Here is a 19,903-nt window from a genome sequence, read left to right as displayed (position 1 = left end):
ATTGTATGTGCTCATGTGCCCCATTTCAGAAATTGACTGAATTTGAGAACAGGACTGGTATAGTTTTTAAACATATAAGACTGCTTGCCCGAGCGTTCACTGATCGTAGTGTAGGCTACACTCACCTTACCCTGTATGTATATTCTGGTACTTTTCCTGGTTCTGACTATGTCTTAAATCTAATCTAATAATGTACATACATCTCTAATTATATTTTGATTCTCAGAGGATCTAATCAACGGTTAGAATTTCTGGGTGATACTGTCCTGCAGATCATAGCATCTGAATATCTGTACAAATTTTTCCCTGAACATCATGAGGGACATCTTTCGGTTAGTAACAAGCCATAAGAAATTGAATTTTAATTTTGGGTCAACAAACAAAAGTTTAAAGTATGTTTTATTATTGGTCTACTTTTAGCTTTTAAGAAGTTCATTAGTCAACAATCGAACTCAAGCAGTTGTCTGTGATGATTTGAGTATGACCGAGTTTGCACTCTATGCTAATCCTAAGCATGACATTAAAACAAAAGATAGAGCAGATTTGTTGGAAGCATATCTTGGTGCACTTTACATCGACAAGGTCAGTTGATTCAATCTACCGTTACCCATTCATATTTCTGTTGTACCTCTTACAACTTTTATGTCTGGTTTAGGGCTTGAAGCACTGTCATCTATTCTGTGAGGTTTGCTTCTTCCCAAGATTGCAAGACTTTATTATGAATCAAGATTGGAACGATCCAAAATCTAAACTGCAACAGTGCTGTCTCACATTACGAACAATGGAAGGAGGGGAACCTGACATCCCTGTTTACAAGTAAGATTTTTAAAAATCTGCTGTACCTGAATTCCACCTCTGGAATCCATTAATCAATCTTTTACCATTTTTATCGGAAATGCTCTAAAAAAAAATTCTCCCTTCTTTTTCTTTTCTTTTTTTTTTCCCTCATCAGGGTTATTCAATGCATGGGACCTACTAATACACGCATCTACACTGTTGCTGTATATTTTCGTGGAGAGCGATTGGCTCAGGCATCTGGCCATAGTATTCAGCAAGCAGAAATGAATGCTGCTAATGAAGCACTTGAACTTTCCACAGGTTGGTTAACATATTTATGGTTGAATACGTTGAATACCGCGCTTATCATGATTTTTACTATACATTCTGGCTTTGTTTGCAGAGCTGTTCCCTCAGCTAGACCATCAGAGACGAGTTATTGCCAAAAGCATGAAAAAGCAAAAGAAGAGGGCACGGAGGGAAGCTCAGTTGAAAGCATCAAGAGACTTTGATAAGAAAACAGCATCGGATGACAGAAATAAATCAAGAGACAAGTACTACCGGAACCAGGACCATCGTGATCGCAGGAATAGACACAGAGATGATGATAGAGAAAGAGATCGGAAAAGAGAAAGGGAAAGAGAAAGGGACAGGAACAAAGACAGAGATCGAGAAAGAGACAGGGAATGGGAAAGGAGTAAAGGAAAAGATCGTTTGAAAGATAGACCTAGGGATAGAGATGATAATAGACCAAGAGACAGGGAAAGGGATAGAGATATCAGAGCAAGTGGAGGTCAAGACAGTAAAAGTAAAAGAAGAGACTCTAGAGAAAGGAGCAAAGATGGACAACATGTTAAAGATAAGGATTGGGAGAGAAAGAAAGACAAAATTCTTGAAGCCTTAAGTATTTCGGATAGGAGTGAAAGTAAAAGCGAAGTCTTGTTGAATGACTTGGAGAGTACAGGCAAACATAATATTCAAAAGATTGAAAATTTAAGAGAGTTCTCATACCAAGACGTCCGCACAGGAAAGGAAAGATGGTCTAAGTATGCAGATGAAGAGTCATCAAGAAATCTTCAGCTTCACAAAGATTTTAATAATTATCCATGGAATACCAAAAGCCCCACAAGCAGCAGAAGCTCTAGCCCTGTTCTCAAATCGCCACGCAGCAGCAACTGCAGCATTAAGTGTAGCAGTAGTAGTGGTTCAAGTAGTAGCAGCTCTGAAGAGAATTTTGGAAGTGAGGAGGAAGTTAATTGGCATGTGCGCTCAGACCTCAGTTCAGAAGAAGAAGAAGAAGCAGCAGCAGCAGCTGAAGAAGAAGAAGCAGCTGAAGCAACAGCAGCTGAGGCAGCAGTAGAAGAAGAAGCAGCTGAAGAAGAAGGAGCGGCCGAAGAAGAAGAAGCTGAGGAAAAAACAGAGAAAGATTGTGAGGAAACGACAACGGAAGACGTTTCAAATGAAGGTGCTAATGCATAAACTTAAGAATATGGGGAGGGGGTGGGGGGGTTGGGGTTTGTATCTGCCATAAGTTTTGATGATTGACAATGCTAAATGTAATCAAGGTAATTGTTTAGTAGTTTTCTACTCATTCTATTAGTTTCTATTTGTTTATTTGTCCCTTTTCTGTTAAAGACCAAAGAAGCCTCTGGAAGGCTGCACTTACATTGTTGTGCCTGTCATTTAACCATATCATTGATTGATTTTTAATTTTTAAGATAATTGAATGTGTATCAGTCATATCTGTGCCTTTAAGTTGGTTCAATGAAAGAGGCCAGACAGGAAAGCTGCATTGCAGTTTAAGGTTACCAAGATGTCCAAATAACTCTGACCAAACTTTATCCTTCAAATTTAGAACCAAGAATGGATAAAAATAGTTTTATGCTAACCCCTATTATTATATCAATTTATATCTCATGATTTTAAAATTTCTTTAAACTTGTAAGTTTTGAGTTCATTTGGTCCGACTTCATAAACTGTGTAAGTGTGCTCAGGACATTGTCATTACCAATGATAGTTTGGAGTCTTATTAGTCAACACAATGAATCTAAACCACTGTGATATCTTTCTTCACAAGAGCCTTTAATTCAGCCATTCTCATCATTTTTAACAGTCAGTGAGGACTTTGTTTAAACCATTTTCTTGCTTTATTTTGTAATTTTTATTTTTAGTTTGTAAGTTTTCTGTACCATGAGAGGTATCTTTACTTCTGTGATTAAGTAACCCTGTAAAAGATGATAGAGTAACTAATTTTGAAACTTTATTGAAACTCAAGCTGATTTTAGGATCAGTGTCTTGGACTGTGTTGAGAGGCTAAGAATAAATTGGATGCCAAATAAATCTCATCTAAATTTGTTTTTGTTCTTTGTCTGGACACTGCCACTAGTCCTCAAATAGTGCTTAAAATCAGTGTCTTCAATTTGTTGCTCTTTTACTTATTGCATTCATTTTTTAATACTATTTCAGATTTTTATGCTCTGTTTTATAATTGTACTGTACAATTGTGTTCCATTCCAGCTCTGTAATCTGTACTTAATTTTTATTTTAAGGTGAAGAATTGCAATTGAGGTAATTGAAAGAACCTTCCTGTAAAAAGATTACACAAATGAAATATGAATGAATCAAATCAACGAGTGCGTTTATATATATTTATATATACAGTAAAACCCGGTCGGGCCGGCGTCTAAAGCACGCTAAAGGTGGGAAAATGCTGTAAACTGGTTGATTTGTATAGAAAAACTGGATTTTGGTTCGTGGAAAGCGCGGGGTGTCTCTCTGATTGTTACCGTATACATGCGAATTTAAGCCGCACCTTTTTGCCGATTTTTGGAGCCCGAAAAGTGGGTTGCGGCTTAAATTCGTGTGCGGCTTAAATACGTACCAAAAGTGCAGTTTTTTTTACCAAAATCGCCCGTTTAATAAGGGGGAGAGTATAGTTCCGTAATAAGACTGCGCTACGATCGCTGTTTTGCTGTCACGGGAGAATATTTGGAGGCTATCTCTTTAAGAGCGGTCGAACGAACGAACGAACGATCGGACGGCGGGACGCGGGTGAATATCGTTATAAAAGCTTTTACATTCGCTGCAAATTATGTTCAATGACATTTTGAAGATGGAGGAAGTAACGGAATTGCTTTCCACTACAAATACTGACTATTGTGTGCAGAGCCATACTCTCGGTGTTCAGACGCGTGAATTCGTAGACTGTCTACCCAACTCATTTAGGGCCAGTATTGGGGGGAAATATTAAATCCTGTTAATTTGTCCTTCTTTAAAATATGTCATTTCATAGATTGCAGTAAATTTAAAAGCTTTAATAAGCTCATTTACACTTGTCCCGTCGTTCGATCGTTCGTTCGTTCGTTCGACCGATCTTAAAGAGATAGCCTCTTGGGGTCAGGGAAGGAAGGGAAGTCCTTAAGGGACGGGGTGGGGGAGGGGGCGAGTCGGTTCTGACAGCAAAACAGCGAAACGTAACACAAAGGACTGCATATGAATGACCCTTGCGACCGAGTCGCGTAGATCATTCATCTGCTACCTCGGCTCTACGAGCCTAATAGGTGCGGCTTAAATTCGCATGTTAACGCTTTTTCGGCTCCAAAACTGGGGTGCGGCTTATATTCGGGTGCGGCTTGAATTCGCATGTATACGACTGGAACAGTGGAGAAAATCTAGAGGCACCAGGCCGTGAGTTAGCGAGGAGCTGCACTCACTCTTCCCTCCTGCTGTCTGGATCAGCTCCGGTTGTGCACCACAGGTGTGTGTGTTTCGTTCGGTACAAGTTTTAAAAATAACTAGTAGTTTGATGAAAACTGACGAAATTACATTTCCAGAAAAAGCTCCCATTTAACTTCTTTGGAAGTGCAGTAAGGGTTGCTGATGAAACTAAGGGTGCTAGCTCCATTTTGTTCAAAGTAATGGAAGAAAGAGAGAAAATAAAGAACTTTCCTGAATGTCTTCCTTTAATTCATTTTTCAGTGAACACAAAGCTTTCGCCAAGTCTTACAGCACAAAGATTAAGCTAGCACATCACATGTTTTTACTTTTTAAAAAATTGGAGTCTAGTAGGAAGTATTGAACACACATGTATGCCTACCTCCTGCCATGGTAGTTGTACAGAGGTATGAAAGCTCAATCTTTGTATAAAAATATATATTACAAATACCTATTTACGTCCCATCATAATGGAAACTATCTTGGTGATTCAATGAATAAAGTTCCATCTCTATTTCCTGAATCAGTCCATGGACAGATCTACCAGATAAGCATAATTTATGATGCCGTATGAATGGTACTGGTTTGTATGTACAGGTCAATTCCAACATTTAACTATTGACACTGAAATTAGAGATGAAACTGTATCCTACAAAATATTCTTACATTAGAAATTCATACATACTCTAAATTAGTTACAACTTATAAGTCCTTTTAACCCAATATACTTTAAAAGATTGACATGGGCAAGTTTCCACAATGATATCTTTTAAGTCACAAGACAACTTTTTTTATACTAAGGAAAAAAAATTCTATAGGTTTCAAAGTTGGCTTTATCACTAATACCATCTTGACAAAAGAGAACATTCAAGATGGTAACTTATGATGTTTTAGCTTTAATATCACAATATCAAATAGTACCAAGATACAGTCACCCAGTGATGGAGCATGGCTAATAATGCGGAAGAATTTCCCCTCTACATCCCACGCCACTCAGATTATCCATGAATGGGAATGCTGCACTTTCAGTCATAATTCAGTGCAAATTTCACAAGTACAAAGTATGCCAATTTTTTTTTTTTTTTAAAAGGATCATTTGGTTGCCAGGTTCTTTGGAAAACTTTCATTCCAGTCTCCACCCTACAACAAGTTGAGGAGGAAACAATCTGTTCTTCCTCACATTAAAACTGCGATATAATAAATAACCATTCTGCTTTCTCACTTTGTGTCTTATCAGGGAGAAGAACATGAAAGGGTAGATGCTAAAAGAAAAGAAAGAATGAGAAATAAGTGTAACTTGCACAAACCTATCATATGCCCCCCCTCCAAAAAAAACAACAAAAAAACAGTACACAGTGGTTTTTAGCATGCACACAAACAACATAATACCACACCGACGAGCACTTTTAAAATAAGTAACTTGATATTCTAATAAAAAGTTTCTTTGACATATTGAACAATATCATTCTTTTAGAGGATAGGCCACTATATTTAAAATTGAATGTTAAATATGGTATTGAAAATCCTGAAATAGCTGTTTCCATTAACCACTCTGCAGTTAGTGAAAAGTAATCCACTAACACAAGTGAAGAAACTAGATGAGAATTTCCAGTAAACACTTTACAAGATCTTTAAGGGATTTTAATATCCCTCTCGATAGAAAATGTCCACTACCAACTTAAGCAACACTTCATATGCCAAAATAGTCTTTGCAGAAAAAATGTGCATTTGAAGACAACTTCACAAACATATGCAAATCGACAAACCAATTCCTTAAACCAAACTAAAGGAAATAGACAGGCTAACATTTGAGCAAAACATAGTCATGCTAACTGAAGATAACAGAATGTCAGGAATAGATCAGGAGAATAAATGTAATGAGACCAAGGCTGACTTAGTAATGTCATTAGAAACAATTTCTACAAACTTGGCACTCGGCAACCTTCATAATTAATGTAGTTATTACTGTATTATTCTGAAGCTCTTTCTCAGTATAGGAATCTCAAAATGAGAAAACAAAATAATTTAAGAACTAGGGCTACTGTCACCTGTCAACAAAATTTTTACTTTCAACAAAAATTTACATCTATGACACAAGTTTATGCTTCATCAGCAATTATCAGAACAATGCTACTCACTTATAAAGATACATTATTAATTAATTAAACAAAGCCAAAATTCTTGGTTTTGATAGCAAGAAGTAGCTTTGAACGTAAAATCTGTCGGCTACTATATAATGGGACATACAGTCGGGAAATGCATGTATTAGCAGTAGGTAAGTGAGAATCATCTGCTGGACGAATGGTAACACTAGGCATTGGTTGGAATCCATCTTCAGATGCTGGCAGAGCAGGTGATCCTGTCCAAAAGTATACCTGGAAGAAAGCACAATAATAAGTCTCCAAGATAGAAAGTATGAAATGAACAGTACAGATATCCAAAATTTGTGATCATACCAAATCCTGACGTTCAGATGGGGTCATTCGCTCAACAATAGACCAAAGCCATCTTTTGAACTTGAGGTGTCGTTCGCCTGCCTCACCAGATTCATTTATGAAACTGGTGTATGATATGAGTGTAGAGACAGCGATGTCACCTACTCCATTGACTAGTAGTCTCAAATCCTCTGCTGTTAGTCCATCCAACGCACTTGTTGGTAAAACATCGAACACTCCAGTGCGAATTGCCTAAACATTAAGATAAAAAATAGATATTACTGATACATTGTTGAAATAATTCATAGTTAATTATTTAATGAAAAGTAGTAAGTTCAACTCACGTCAATTGCTTTTGCTTGAGATTTGACCATGCGATATTCTGCATACTTGCGGACATAATCATAGACATTAGAGGCTGTTACTTCAATATCTCGTCCATGAGGACTCAGCAGCTCCACTGATCCGCCTCCTTCTTCTGGTGCCAGATCAATACTATAGAAAAAAAAAAGCGGCATTACATTAATTTTCAAATTTCCAACACTCCACACTGTAAAAATAAAAGTATACAACAAACCTGAAAGTAAGATCAAGGGCAGAGAAGAAGCTGTTGCTGTTTTTATTTTCAGCATCAATGACAAGCTGGCGTAAGCTTTCATACATAAGTGGGTCAAAGAATGCCAAATCATGGAACCGTGTAGGTCTTCCCAGAATTGCTTTCAAGACGTGTCGATTTAGGAAAATTGGACAGAGCTCGTTTTGGAGTAAACAAAGACCTAACAACCTGCACAAATGAATTATATTAAAATGTTGTTCAACAAGGTCATAAACATCACAGGAATGACATAAAAATAGAAACAACTGAATTGTCACATACCTGCCAACATTCCTGAATGCGTTTAAGCGTTCAAACGAAGCTTTGCCCTGGCGCGGTGAATAGAAGCCGCGTTTACCAGGACTGTAGAACAAAGGTGCATTATCTTCGCCATCATCCAAAGGATCAGTGTCCATCATTTCAATCCCTGGCAGGAGACTGCTCTTGGGCGGCGCAGTTGGTGCCGGGATGATGGGCGTTAGAGAGCCTCCGGAGCTCACTCCGGCCGACTTCTTTCCTGAGCCGCTGCTGCCGCTGCTACCGGCAGAGCCACCAGCCGCCAGCGAGCCACTGCCACCCGCGCCTACTTGGGCTGAGCCGCTGCCGCTGCCGCCACCACTCCGTTCTGATAGGCTGAACACATCCAAATCTGCAGACATTTAGGGCATTAGGATCACAAACTACAATTTAAAAAAAATTACACATTGCAAATGGAAAGTTCTTTTTCTCACCAAGTAAGGCTTCACTTGCCATCTCTTGACCGTGATTGACAATCAAGTCAACAGCTTCTTCAACTTTTTGACGAAGAGCATCTTCACTAGCAAGTAACATCAGCAGTTGTGCTGGAGAGAGCTCCAACAACATGCCAGTTATTTTGCCAGCAAAGTTTGGTCTCAATGCTTGAACCTGGAATTTGCAATTAACCATTCATCAAACTCTAGATCAGGTTATTTTCCTAAATATAGAGATCAGATAGCAAAACTAGTCAAACCTTAGGATACAGCCTTTCACCAAGCTGTTGCTGATGCATACTGAGATGTTCATTGTGAGAACGACCATCAATAGCACCATCTGTGCTTGGGGGATAGAAAAGACGAGCATCATAGGATAGAGATCTTCGAGGTTCTCTAACCCTTTGACCGGTAGACCGCTAAAAATTAATTTAAAAAGTCAAGAAATGGAATCTTAAAATATCATAAGCCAGTGTGTGAAGAAGATGAAAGCTTACCTGCACATGTCTGCGTAAACTCTCTCTCTCACGGGTACGAATTCTTTGAAGTACATTGTACTGACTGTATCTGGCACCTACTTGAGCAGACTCCAGGTTAGGTAGTTTCTCATTTGCCAACAAAGCCTATGAATGGTAAAATAAGGTGTCATTAAGATAAAAATAACTTGTAACTGATGTAGTGATAAACATAACAAAATTCTAAAAATTCTTGGGCTAAAACCCTCCTATGGACATACCTCTGCTATAGCAGTGTAGAAACTTCGAGCAACTCCTGTGCCTTCTCCTGGCTCATCTTTGAAGGTAACCTTTACTTTATGAACAGCTAGTGGCGTTTGTTGACTTGAACTTGAACCACGGCGATGAGTTGAGTTATATTGAGTGTTGTACTGAGTATTCAACTCCTTCATGGCTTGAAGAATCAGAGCATTTCTCTCCCTCTCCATCTAAGACATTAGACATTAACATTAAAAATCTGATCTCACAGAACCTTGAGATTTATAAGAGTCAAAAGACAAATAAGTAATCCTCAAAAAAATTAAAATCAATTTAGTTTAACAACCTTAGCTAATGTTAAGTCCCGCTGCTGTGCATTGCGCAACTTTTCCATTTCTCTGCGAAACTTTGCCTCTTTCACAGCAAAGCCACCAAGTTCTGAGACCACAGATCCAGGCTCCAACCCCACATCCTCCATGAATACACGACCAAACAGATCTAAAGACAAGCGCCAGCGGCCTAAGAGGAGGTCATGAGAAACAGACTGTCCAATGGAGGGCTGTGACCTGAAAGTTTATAGTTAACATTAAACAAAGAGTCAAGATATTTAAGTACCAATAAGTGTGTTCTCAGAGATCAACAGAATTAAATTTACCTAGGAGGTTGTGACGTTTCAACAGTAACATGTGCAGATGTATCTTCGCAGTCCGTCACATTCTCAGAATGATCACCAGTAGGAATTACTAGCACATCAGGAGCATCAGATCTACTCAGGGGCTAAAAGAAAGAAAGAAAAAAGTACGAATTAACATTGGAGCCCATTCCTCTGATACCCCAGATAAAAAGTTGTAGCTTGGGGAAATGCCCCTACCATTGGGGTATCTTGATTTGAGGAAGATCCTGCTCTGACAATGACGCTCTTAATTGGGGGTACTGCCAAATTTCCCTCAGCAGACCCAGATGGTAACAAACTTTTGGAGCCCCCTGCGATGATACTAGAACCAGAGGCTTTAGAAGTAGAACCAGAATTGCTTCCATTTGTGTTTGTGTTATTGCTCAGATTGGCAGTAGCTGCAGCAATAGCAGCAGCGACTTTACGAGGTGAGACTATAATAGGAGCTCGAACAGAGGAGGCGGTAGATGTAGTAGTTGTTGGTGCTGAGGTTGCAGGCCACCTTCGACTATCTTCTCGCCATGTGGAACCTGCGCAAAAAAGCGCAAGACATCACCAGGGCTCTTGCATTTACTAGAAGTATAACTAGGAGTTCAAAGCAAAAGACAGAGGGAACTTACAGGTAGAGACCATTTCACGGATGACATGATCAAATGCATCATAACTCTTTGGAGTGGAACTATTCCCTCCGACAACTGCGTAAGTAGAGGTACTAGATCCCTGTGATCAATAGGAAAATTAAAGCAGATGACTTAGTTTTTAGTTTTTGATACCTTAATACTGGAGTAGGTGAGGAAAGGTTGACTGACCTGCTGTGAGGTTGAAGCTGGATTTGCTATCACAGAGTGCGGAAGCTGTATTGCTATATTAGACGGATTAGGAGTTGGAACATTTGATGCTGCACTTGTGTCTGCTGTCCGCACTGAAAGTCCCAAACGTGTTGGAAGCACTTCTAATGGGTTACAGCTTCCAGGAGGATTAGGACCTGTGGCAGGTACAGTGATAGGTTGTTTGGGCATGCCAAACAGTTCCTCCCTGCGGGCATTTGGTTGAAGCAAATGTGGCTGGTCAGCCAGGGGTAAGGCTTGAGCTAAAGGTGCCTCAAAGGGGTCTGGTGGAGGGCAGCCCAGGCACAACGTTGAGTCAGAGCGCTGGAAGAATGGGTGCTTTCTGCCTTTGCTCGCACCATTTGAGGGGACTTTTTCCCTCTCCCCAAGAGCATTATTGTTACCAGAGCAAGAGGATGCAAGTAGACTGCTCGCACCAACCTCTTGCTCATCAACAGAGTCAGTTTCCATAGCCACTGATTGATTGGTGTCCTCATCGCCTTCATCATTGTCATTTTCATCCTAAAACAAAAGAGTAATAGGAAATAGAAACAACTCTCACCTTCAATGTAAAGAAAAAAATAGTGGCAACAATAACAAAAAATATTTCATACTTGATCATTCCATGCCTCAAGTGGTTCTCTGATAACATCTGGGGAAACAGGACTGTCAGCACCAGACCTCATGTAATAAATCAATGCATCAAACACATAAGCAATGTGTTTCAGAGCAGATACATCAAGCACTGGAAGACTGTCTAGATGTTCAGCATTGTGTGATCGCATCAGTGATAAACAATATGAGAGGAACTCTCGCCTTGACAATAGGGGATCTAATCCTGCAGGAAGGTAGAAAATAGAAAAGTAGAATATAAATTAGATATTTTGCCAAGATAATTTGAACGTCCCTAAAATATACTCAGAAATGAAAGAACCCATACCTTCACGTTCACGTGCAGGCCGCTGAGCATCTGAAGAGAATCCCACTATGCGAGTGCTTCCAGTTGTGTTACTGGATGTGGTGGTTACTGGACGCCTTGGCTCAGTTGTAACTGGTAAGGTACTACTGCTTCCTCCTAAAAATTGATAGAAAAACGGTTAAGTTTTAGAAATTAGGATTATCCAGATGTAAAATAAGACCGGCTTCAGATCATCTTTATACCAGCAGTTGAAGAGTACAAGGGGTGGCCAGGGTGGGTAGGATCTGAAGACTGAGTAAGTGCAGCTCCAAAGCGTAACTGGGCTTCTGTTGAATCCATCACTGTGAGAAGCCAATCCCATGTAGGCTTCAGGTGATATTCCAAATAGAGCTAAACATAAAATGTTTAATGTGAATTAATATAAGAAAACATTACACAACATTTAAGCATGGGCGACAAACAAACTGAAAAACAAACCTGTAAATTAATTGATTCTTGATAAGTAATTTCCAATGTTCTTGGAAGAACTGGAGTCAGAGCATTGTAGTCCTGCAGCATTGTAAGCAAGTCAGCAATTTGGCGGATGACAATTGAGAATGCCCTTGCAAGACACGAAGCAGTAGTAGCCATGGTTTGAGGCTCATGGCTAGCAGCAGCTGCCTGCTGTGCAGCTGCCACAACGTTAGCGGCTGTAGCAGACCGCCGTAGCGTTGATGGGTCGATGAACATAACAGACGAACCACCTGTAACACGCACCCCTTGAAACACACAACAAAAGTTGTGGAGACAGGCGGGTGAATAACACAGCCAAGTCAAGACAAGCTTAAGTCAACAAGTCCTAGGAAATGATGTAAAGCAGTATCCATCACAGGCTTGAAAGTAGTTTGAGTAAGGGCTGAGAGAGATGGGGGCATTTCCAAGAAAACACAGCAGTAGTGAATCCTCCTTCCCCCACCCTCTTAATGAAGAAAAACAAACTTGAATGGACAGGAAATTAGCAAAAGCACACTTCATGAGAAATCATACCTCCAGCACGTGCATTTGAGTCACGAGTTCGGATAGCCCACTGCATTGACTGGGGGGCCAAGTTGTTCCTCTGACCATGTGGATTGTTAGTCCTGATCAGAAATAAATTAGATGAGAACAGTAAAGAAACAGCTCGAATTAATTTTTAGGAGAATAGTACATTTTTGAAGACTTACGTGCGCCTCTCTAGCTGCTCATCACTAAGTGGTAGGTCTTCTTGTGCATCCTGTTCATCACTTTCACCCGCCTCAGATTCCTCCTCCTCTTGCTGAGAAGACTCTCCAGAATCGTCTTCCGGATAAAGCATTAATGACGCCATGCCTACAAGGCGGGAAAAATTAATAGAAACAAACAATCCTCAAATGTAAGGGTGGAGTAATAATGAAGAGGTCTCTGTACCTGTGTCCGACCCTGTGGTGGCACCTGTCTGTACACTTCTCTGCTGAGATGCAGCATCTTGGTTGCTCTGATTGTCATCGCTGTCACTTTCCGTTTCGGCGAGGAGATCCAACTCTGTGTCAGATTCGGCATCAGGTGGAGCTTCATCTTGGGCTCCATTCCCGCCTTCGATTGCGTCATTGACAACAGCCTCGCTTAAAGAGCGAGACTCCCTCTCCACTTCAGCACCGCCACCCCGCCCGTCCGCATTGTCGTCACCGTCGCTGGCGTTGTCATCACCATCTTCACCACCCAACCCATCACCACCGTCCGTGTCGTCCAGGTCCATGACGCGACGGGCTCGAACAGCGCTGGCAGAGGCACCGTGCGCACTCCTTCCGTCTGCATGCCCCGAGGCGGCAGATGACAAGCCGCCCTCATCAGCGTGAGGATCAACAAAGCCTCCTCCACTCAAAGCCAGGGGCTCAACAGAAAACAGTTCTTCTGATCCCTAGAACCAGAAACAAAGAGTGAAGCTTTTTCCTTTAAAGCATATGAATAAATGAATAAATCATAAAAATTAAGAAAACAAAAAATACTTACAGCTATTACTTCAACAAATGAGCCAGACAACTGGAATGGGGCAGTTGGACGGACAACACCCAACCTTACAGGAGCTATGAGACTGTCTGCTGTCTCACAAAGTTCTTCAACAGCTAATCTTATGAGAGCTTGGAATACACGTTTGCACTTCAGAAGTGGCTCATTGGCTACAACTCGTTTCTTGCTTTTCTGTGGAGCCATTTCAATACTGAAGATAACAAATATACGGGCAACAGACCTCACAAATCGACGGGCAACACTGCGAGCATCTGTCTGCCTTCCAGGAACAGACTCATTTTGCAGCTCTCGAATTAGAGTAGTGAGGAGAATATCAAACATTTCATTGCTACATTTCACCAACAACCAGTGGGTAAATTTGTCAAGCTGTGTTGTGCCACTTTGGCTGCGTAAATATGCCTGATCCTCATATATCATTTGGGCAGAGCTAGAGCTATTACCCGTCGCAGATTCACGCATTCCAGACATAATCATGGCTCTAACAGCTGGCCAATCGTTAAGAAGTCGATCTAATGCACGACGACTGAATCGTGGTGGCTCTAAATCATGATCAGGCATGTCAACTTCAACATCTGATGATGGTGCTTTCCGGGTGGCAGAGGCCCTCTGAGGTCGGTTTCCAGCGTGGAACTGCCTCTGCTCTACCAGTTGTCGTCCAACAGTTTGAACAAGGAATAACAGGATATTTTCACCTCTTGCGTTGGGCAATTCAACCAGGTGAGTTTCTGTTACAAGTCGACAGAGGAGATAATATCTTGATGTCTGTGGACCTTGGACCAACGCTTTGCACTTGCACTTCTCCCAGCAATCACAATATGCAGTGGGATTGGTTCTCTTAATTTTGCAGTCGTGGCCTTTGTGACAAACTCTGGCACACTCAGTGCAACAACACAAGGATCCTGTCAGACCACAAGTACGACACTCAAAGATGTCCTGTTTGATGTGTTCAGCTCCAGTCCATGTGAAGCTGCAAGTGTCATTGCAGCACACAACATGAAGAGGATTGCAATCAGGATGTGAGCCAGGTGGATATACCATCTCTGCCATCAGATTCCATTTGGCAGCATCTTTCAGACTGCTAATGTCTTGTCTGCCCTCTGAGCTCTCTAGTGGCGGCTTTGAGTTAAGATCTCTTGAGAGTTTGAACCAAGATGTGTTAGAATTTTTCTCATCTGGGTTGCTTCCAGAAGGGCCAGGCACAGGAGTAGACGATGCACTTGGTGGATTAAACAAGGTATCCATTGAAACACCATTGTCTCCTGTCTGATCTTCCATCTTACAGTCCATCTGGTTATCATCGAAGGCAGCTCTCTTTTCGTCAGGAATCAAATCAGCACTTGTCTTATTTCTATTCATGCTTTGCTCTGAGGCTAATTTTGTAGCAACACTCTGGATTGTTGTAAGGAGGGTTTGAGCAGCTGGATATGCACGAGAGGTAACAGCCAACATGAAAGGGGTTTGGCCAGTAGCATCCCTATAATTAAAAATGAGGATGAATGTTAACAAATACGGAAATGGATATACAGAAAAGTGAAGTATAAACAATAAATATCAATAAACTTGGATCTTACTTAGCACTTAAAAGTTCATGAAGGTGTGGTTGAAGAGCACGGCTTCCAGTCAAAATATTCAGAGCTTGCAAGGCTGCATTGCGTCTCTCTACAGGGTTTAAAACTGCACCTGATCCAATTGAAGTTCCCATGTTCCCTGCATTGCTGCTGTTGCCTGAGCGCCCAGGTCCCATCAAACTATCTTCATCACCAGAACCAGCAATCTCAAACGTCTCTTGCCATGACAGGGATGGGGGAATAGTATCATCCACTGAGTTTTGACCAACTGCTGAAAGGAAAATTATTTCATTATACTGTACATGCAACATTTATTACATTAAAACTATCACCATTTGTGTTTTGATAAATGATACTTCCACCAAATAATGTTACAGAGTTATGAAAAATTCAACCAAAAAATTGAACACTTACACTCAGCAGTTTCAGAACGAACAGCTCTCCTCATCATGTCTCTTAATGTTACAGGTGTGCTGCTAATGACATTTATGGCATTGTCGAGTGCTCCATTACTTGAGCTTCCACCAGCACAGCTACTTCCACCATTTGCAGGACCACTATTGCTTGAACCACTTGGGCCAGCAGGTGATGCAGTGGCTGCAGCTGGTGTTCCTGTAGTTGAAGTGCCAGTTTCTGCTGTGTTCTCTCCAGATGGATCTTTGTTGGATGTAGGGGCACACTGAGACACACATGCATGGAAAATGTTCCTATTTCCATCACATCGTTCCTTTAAAATATTACTCAACATCACACTGTTGGTCACACCCAACTTGGCTTCAGAGTCCAAGGAATTTAGAACTTGCTTAATGCCTTCAATGTCACATCGCAGCACTTTAGACATAAGGATCTGAGATTCTAAAGCTAGAACAAGAAGCGCAACTTGGTTCTTCAAATTAGTGCTAGCAGCGACTGCCGTCAGAGCATGTATTCCAGTGCCAATGCAGCGAATGGGGGGAAGATCCAGCCAATGAGGATCCCTTATAGCTTCCACACAGTCCTTCGCAAGAGGACAAATTGCACTATTACCATCCCTCAAGAGGAGGACACTCTGCCCACTTTCTCCTGTACTAGTCAGGTTAACAGCATGAGCGTCTAAACCCAAGAAAGCAGCTGTATCACATGGAAATGGACTGTCCTGCTCAATACGACCAGTGCTAACATTATAAAGAACATAGCTCAATTTAGTCCCAGTTTTGACGATTGCATGAATTCCTTGGCCATCTACAGCAATAGTGAGAACTTGCCCACCACTTTCTGGAATGTTCACTCGACGAGGTGTTCTTTGAAAGCAATCTGGAACTCTAGATGTGGCTGTTGATTTTACAACTTGCAAGTCATCCTTTCGCATTAAACGGCACTCTTGAAGTACACTCATCATGTCATCCAAACCAGCAGCGCCTGCATCTTTAGGGCCATCTTTGTTAACAATGCTAGATGCTGCAGATTCTTTAGAACCCGTAAAGCGCACAGCCGCATACTGCCCATCGACTTTGAGAACTCTTCCAATGGGCATACTTTTAACATCCTCCACAAAGATCACATCCTAAAATAAAAAAAAACAAGAAAGAGTTAAGAATACAATATCAATGGACAAAATCTTTGTTTGTATGATTAATATAGAAGTTCAAAAAGTGCTCACTTTGAGGGGCCATTCTTCTTCATCTTTCTTTTCACCATCATCCCCTTTGGGTGCAGGACGTTTTTGCCTTTTGATGCTTGATGTATTGCTTGGTGTGTCACTGCAAGTGCTGGATGCAGGAGAGGGAGGGGGAGGCATATCAAGGCGGTCTGCAGTTTCCTTGTGTGTAATTTTGCTTGAAGAGCCTGTTCCAGGGAGAGCACAAATTAGTACTTTAGTTTAGATTATTTACACAAGTTTTAAAAAGAAGCATATTAGGACTCCAAAGGGTTCAGACCTGAGTTGCTTGCACAACCACTACCACTATTGCTACCACTGCCTATGCCACTGTCGCGAGCCCGGCCATGAAGCTGCTCTAGAGTAACTCCACTGTTGGATGGAGTGGGGGATGGAGGGAGCAGTTTAAACCGACAGACATCAGTCAAATTCCAAGCTGAATTTTGAAGAATGCCCACTTTAGGCACACCATTGGAGATGGTAAAACCTGAAACAATGGATGTTTTAATTAGTTCCTTTTGGTCAGAACTAAAGAGAAAGTTCAAGTATTTTGAGACAGAACAACATGCTGACAAATAATTAGTTCCTTACCAATTGCTCCTGCCTGGTACATGGGGCTTATTTTCATGCAAACTTGACTTCCGGACACAATTTCAGCAGATAATGTTGTAGAAGGGCGATGTTTGCGTGATTTAGCCCTGTATTTCTCCCAAAGACGCTTCCTTTGACTGAATGGTAATATGCCCCACCAGTACATTGCTCCACTTTCAAGTCTGGCAACTGGAAAAGATGATAAAATTTTAATAAATAGAATTTCTTCAACGGAAATGACACTTGGTGTTGCCTAATTAAAGATAACAATGTACCTGTGTACAGTATGCAGGTGTGCAAAGACACAATGTCATCCAACTGAAACTCAGTAAAACTTTGGGCTGGGTGTTCTAAGCGCCCAGCAGCATGTTGCAGAGTTTCATCCATCCATGTAGCTACACGTCCACTTTCTGTGGCCACAGAGCATCTTATTGCAGAAGCTGATATGTGTAGAATTTTTTCATTTAATAGCCCAAGCGGGATTGTTTTAGGGTGGTGAACCGATGGATTCTCAGGGTGTCTGTAAGGTTCTACATCACCCCACCGCCACTGGTACAGTTGCCCAGTGCATGAAAGGGCTATAAGCTCACTATGTAGTCCAACAATATTTACAAATTTTGGCAGTGGCTCCAGTGGTGACCTATCTGGCCAATATTCCAACTCATCAGATATCCAAAGGGGACTTTGTTGGGCTAGCTCTTTCTTTTTGCTCTCTATAAAATAAAAAAAATAATTGAATTTTCATGAGCACTTGATCTTGTTTAGAGTGTAACACAATAAAACCTATTTTTTTTACCTTGATCCCTGTCCCAAGCAGAGGAATCCCTTAGAGCTGATTCTAACCATCTTCGAGGGCCAAAGTACTGTCTGTCCCTCCATCTAGAAAAGCTATCGCGGTCGCGGTCTCTATCTCCTTCCCTTTCCCTATCTCTATCTCTCTCTGACGAGCTCACATTTGATGTTAGTCGGCGAGCCGCAGTACCAGGTCTTGAGCTACAAAACAAAAAAAAGGGCAGAATTCAAAAATTGCACAGACCAAAACTACTGTACAGTAAAAATACAAGCTTACGGTGATAACATTAAGTTACAAGACCACCTACTTGCGAATAGCTGAATAGCCAAACATATCTTCAGAGAACATAGTGTCAGCATCAATAATAACAGAATGATCTGTGTGAAAATTTCCATCAAGTAGAGAAATGAGGTCTTCTGGCACATAAGAATCCTGTGCGTCATCTCCATCATCAGCTTCTTCATCATCTCTTGAAAGAAGATTATTTACTGCAAGATTCACATCCAGGTTGGTGCGCTAATGATAAAAAGAAAACAAGCACAAATAAGTGACAGAATGGACTACCAAACAAGAATAATATTGTATCTTGGATAAAATTGGTAAAGTACCTGAAGCTCTCTTATAATAAGGTTCCTACTTTTCCCTTGCAGTACCACCTGTGCTTGAGACACTAGTTCTTCCGGGACATATGGAACAACAAGTGGACGAGTGCTGGAGCCAGAGCCACCAGAGCTACTGGCACCAATTATCACACCTGCGGCACCTCTAGTCCCGGCTGTAGCACGCAATGCAGCACTAGATCGCATGAGGCGCGCTCTAGTGCGGTGTATTTGGCGACCAGCTCCTCCACCTCCACCACCACTAGGTCGACTGCTGTAAAATATAGATTTTCAATATAGAGCTGGGGTATAGTTTACTGGAGCTCAGATATCATGTTTTGTTTATATGACTCACTTCTTGTTGGGATCATTTTTGCTAAGGTCTAATCTGTCAGATATTATTGAAAATGAAAGTCTGCATATCCGTCCATCTTCTAATAGGAGGGCTAAATGTGATGGCCCTACAACAATTTGCTTCACAGGAACTTTAAGTCCACTTAAGGCAGCCGGGTTGGAGTGACCAAACCTATTCAACTTGTCAGACACTTCCTTCAGCCTAGAGATAAAATGATTTAACAGTTTGTTAGACAACAAAATCATAAGAAAAGGTTATATTATACTACAGTAAAATGACAATAATAAGGATACATAAGAGGACTGGAAAATAGAGAAGAGATACTAGTTTGGAGCATCAGTCACTCATTTGAATGAAATTATACTAGCCAAGTACTGGAAAACATTGGGGTTCCAAAAGGGAACTAATGGGAAAGAGGAAGAGGTAAATGGAGAAAATTTGAAAACAATAGAAAGTAAATGTTTAAAAAAATAAGATATAGTTAAGGCGCTTAGCAAATGTGACACATAAGTATCTGAAGCAAAAGTTCAAAAACCTTAACCTCTAAGAAAACACCGAGTTGAATGAAAATGAAAACTTTATTCGTTCAAGATACAAGAAAACAAAGCATGTTGCTGCAGAAATGTGTGTCAGAACTGGAGGGAGTGTAATGGGAAAGTTTAAGAAGGAAAAGGTACAGTGGAAATAAAATAGGCTTAAAGTGGGCTGGCCAAGGACTGAGCATCTCCTGTGTCGCGTAGGCCTTAACTCACCGATCATTTAGCTGATCTTCCGTGCCTGGAAGTGGGTGGACAACAAAATGAAGGGAGGACATTATCCCCCCTTTCAAATAAACGTCCTTTCCTGGATAAGAATCTTTTCTAGAACACTTGAATTACGAAAGGAATTCGTCCAATAACCCAATCGCCATGTTTTCAAGACAATGACGACATGAACCTGATGACATGTGAAG

General features: G+C 41.0%; 2 protein-coding genes across 3 annotated transcripts in view; one reads left to right on the top strand and one right to left on the bottom strand.

The window, feature by feature from the left end:
- Positions 1 to 4,734, top strand: part of LOC113206736 (ribonuclease 3) — a 15,409-nt gene extending 10,675 nt beyond the window's left edge. For both annotated transcript variants that reach the window (XM_052265294.1, XM_026422957.2), the window contains exons 17-22: positions 30 to 133; positions 227 to 332; positions 421 to 582; positions 656 to 816; positions 953 to 1,098; positions 1,181 to 4,734. In XM_052265294.1, coding sequence (XP_052121254.1) covers positions 30 to 133; positions 227 to 332; positions 421 to 582; positions 656 to 816; positions 953 to 1,098; positions 1,181 to 2,256 — 1,755 coding nt within the window. In that variant the 3' untranslated portion in view covers positions 2,257 to 4,734. The remainder of the gene's footprint in view (positions 1 to 29; positions 134 to 226; positions 333 to 420; positions 583 to 655; positions 817 to 952; positions 1,099 to 1,180) is intronic.
- On the bottom strand, positions 4,722 to 19,903 carry LOC113206740 (E3 ubiquitin-protein ligase UBR5). The gene is made up of 33 exons (XM_026422963.2): positions 19,704 to 19,903; positions 18,952 to 19,152; positions 18,606 to 18,870; positions 18,305 to 18,513; positions 18,001 to 18,197; positions 17,480 to 17,917; positions 17,205 to 17,393; positions 16,894 to 17,100; positions 16,617 to 16,801; positions 15,392 to 16,520; positions 14,981 to 15,248; positions 13,392 to 14,883; positions 12,810 to 13,299; positions 12,587 to 12,731; positions 12,411 to 12,502; positions 11,862 to 12,142; positions 11,627 to 11,774; positions 11,406 to 11,540; positions 11,080 to 11,303; positions 10,448 to 10,987; positions 10,259 to 10,358; positions 9,837 to 10,168; positions 9,621 to 9,742; positions 9,312 to 9,531; positions 8,989 to 9,195; positions 8,750 to 8,875; positions 8,513 to 8,671; positions 8,253 to 8,427; positions 7,804 to 8,170; positions 7,504 to 7,710; positions 7,271 to 7,421; positions 6,948 to 7,178; positions 4,722 to 6,866 (listed from the first exon to the last, which is right to left on the bottom strand). The coding sequence occupies exons 1-33, from the start codon at positions 19,763 to 19,765 to the stop codon at positions 6,654 to 6,656; spliced, it is 9,507 nt and encodes a 3,168-aa protein (XP_026278748.1). The 5' UTR covers positions 19,766 to 19,903; the 3' UTR covers positions 4,722 to 6,653.

The sequence above is a fragment of the Frankliniella occidentalis genome, unplaced genomic scaffold (assembly GCF_000697945.3).
Source record: "Frankliniella occidentalis isolate FOCC.00 unplaced genomic scaffold, Focc_3.1 Scaffold25, whole genome shotgun sequence".
Lineage (NCBI taxonomy): Eukaryota > Metazoa > Arthropoda > Insecta > Thysanoptera > Thripidae > Frankliniella > Frankliniella occidentalis.
Note: the sequence above shows the minus strand (reverse complement) of the source record. Positions and strands in the feature narration are given on the sequence as shown.

What these genes read in the sequence shown, in the direction of transcription:
- LOC113206740 (XM_026422963.2), bottom strand. Translation starts at nt 19,765, where the DNA reads ATGTCCTCCCTTCATTTTGTTGTCCACCCACTTCCAGGCACGGAAGAT. An exon ending in AAAAATGATCCCAACAAGAA is followed by an intron (nt 18,871 to 18,951) that starts GTGAGTCATATA and finishes TATATTTTACAG; the next exon opens with CAGTCGACCTAGTGGTGGTG. An exon ending in TCTACACTGCTATAGCAGAG is followed by an intron (nt 8,876 to 8,988) that starts GTATGTCCATAG and finishes TACCATTCATAG; the next exon opens with GCTTTGTTGGCAAATGAGAA.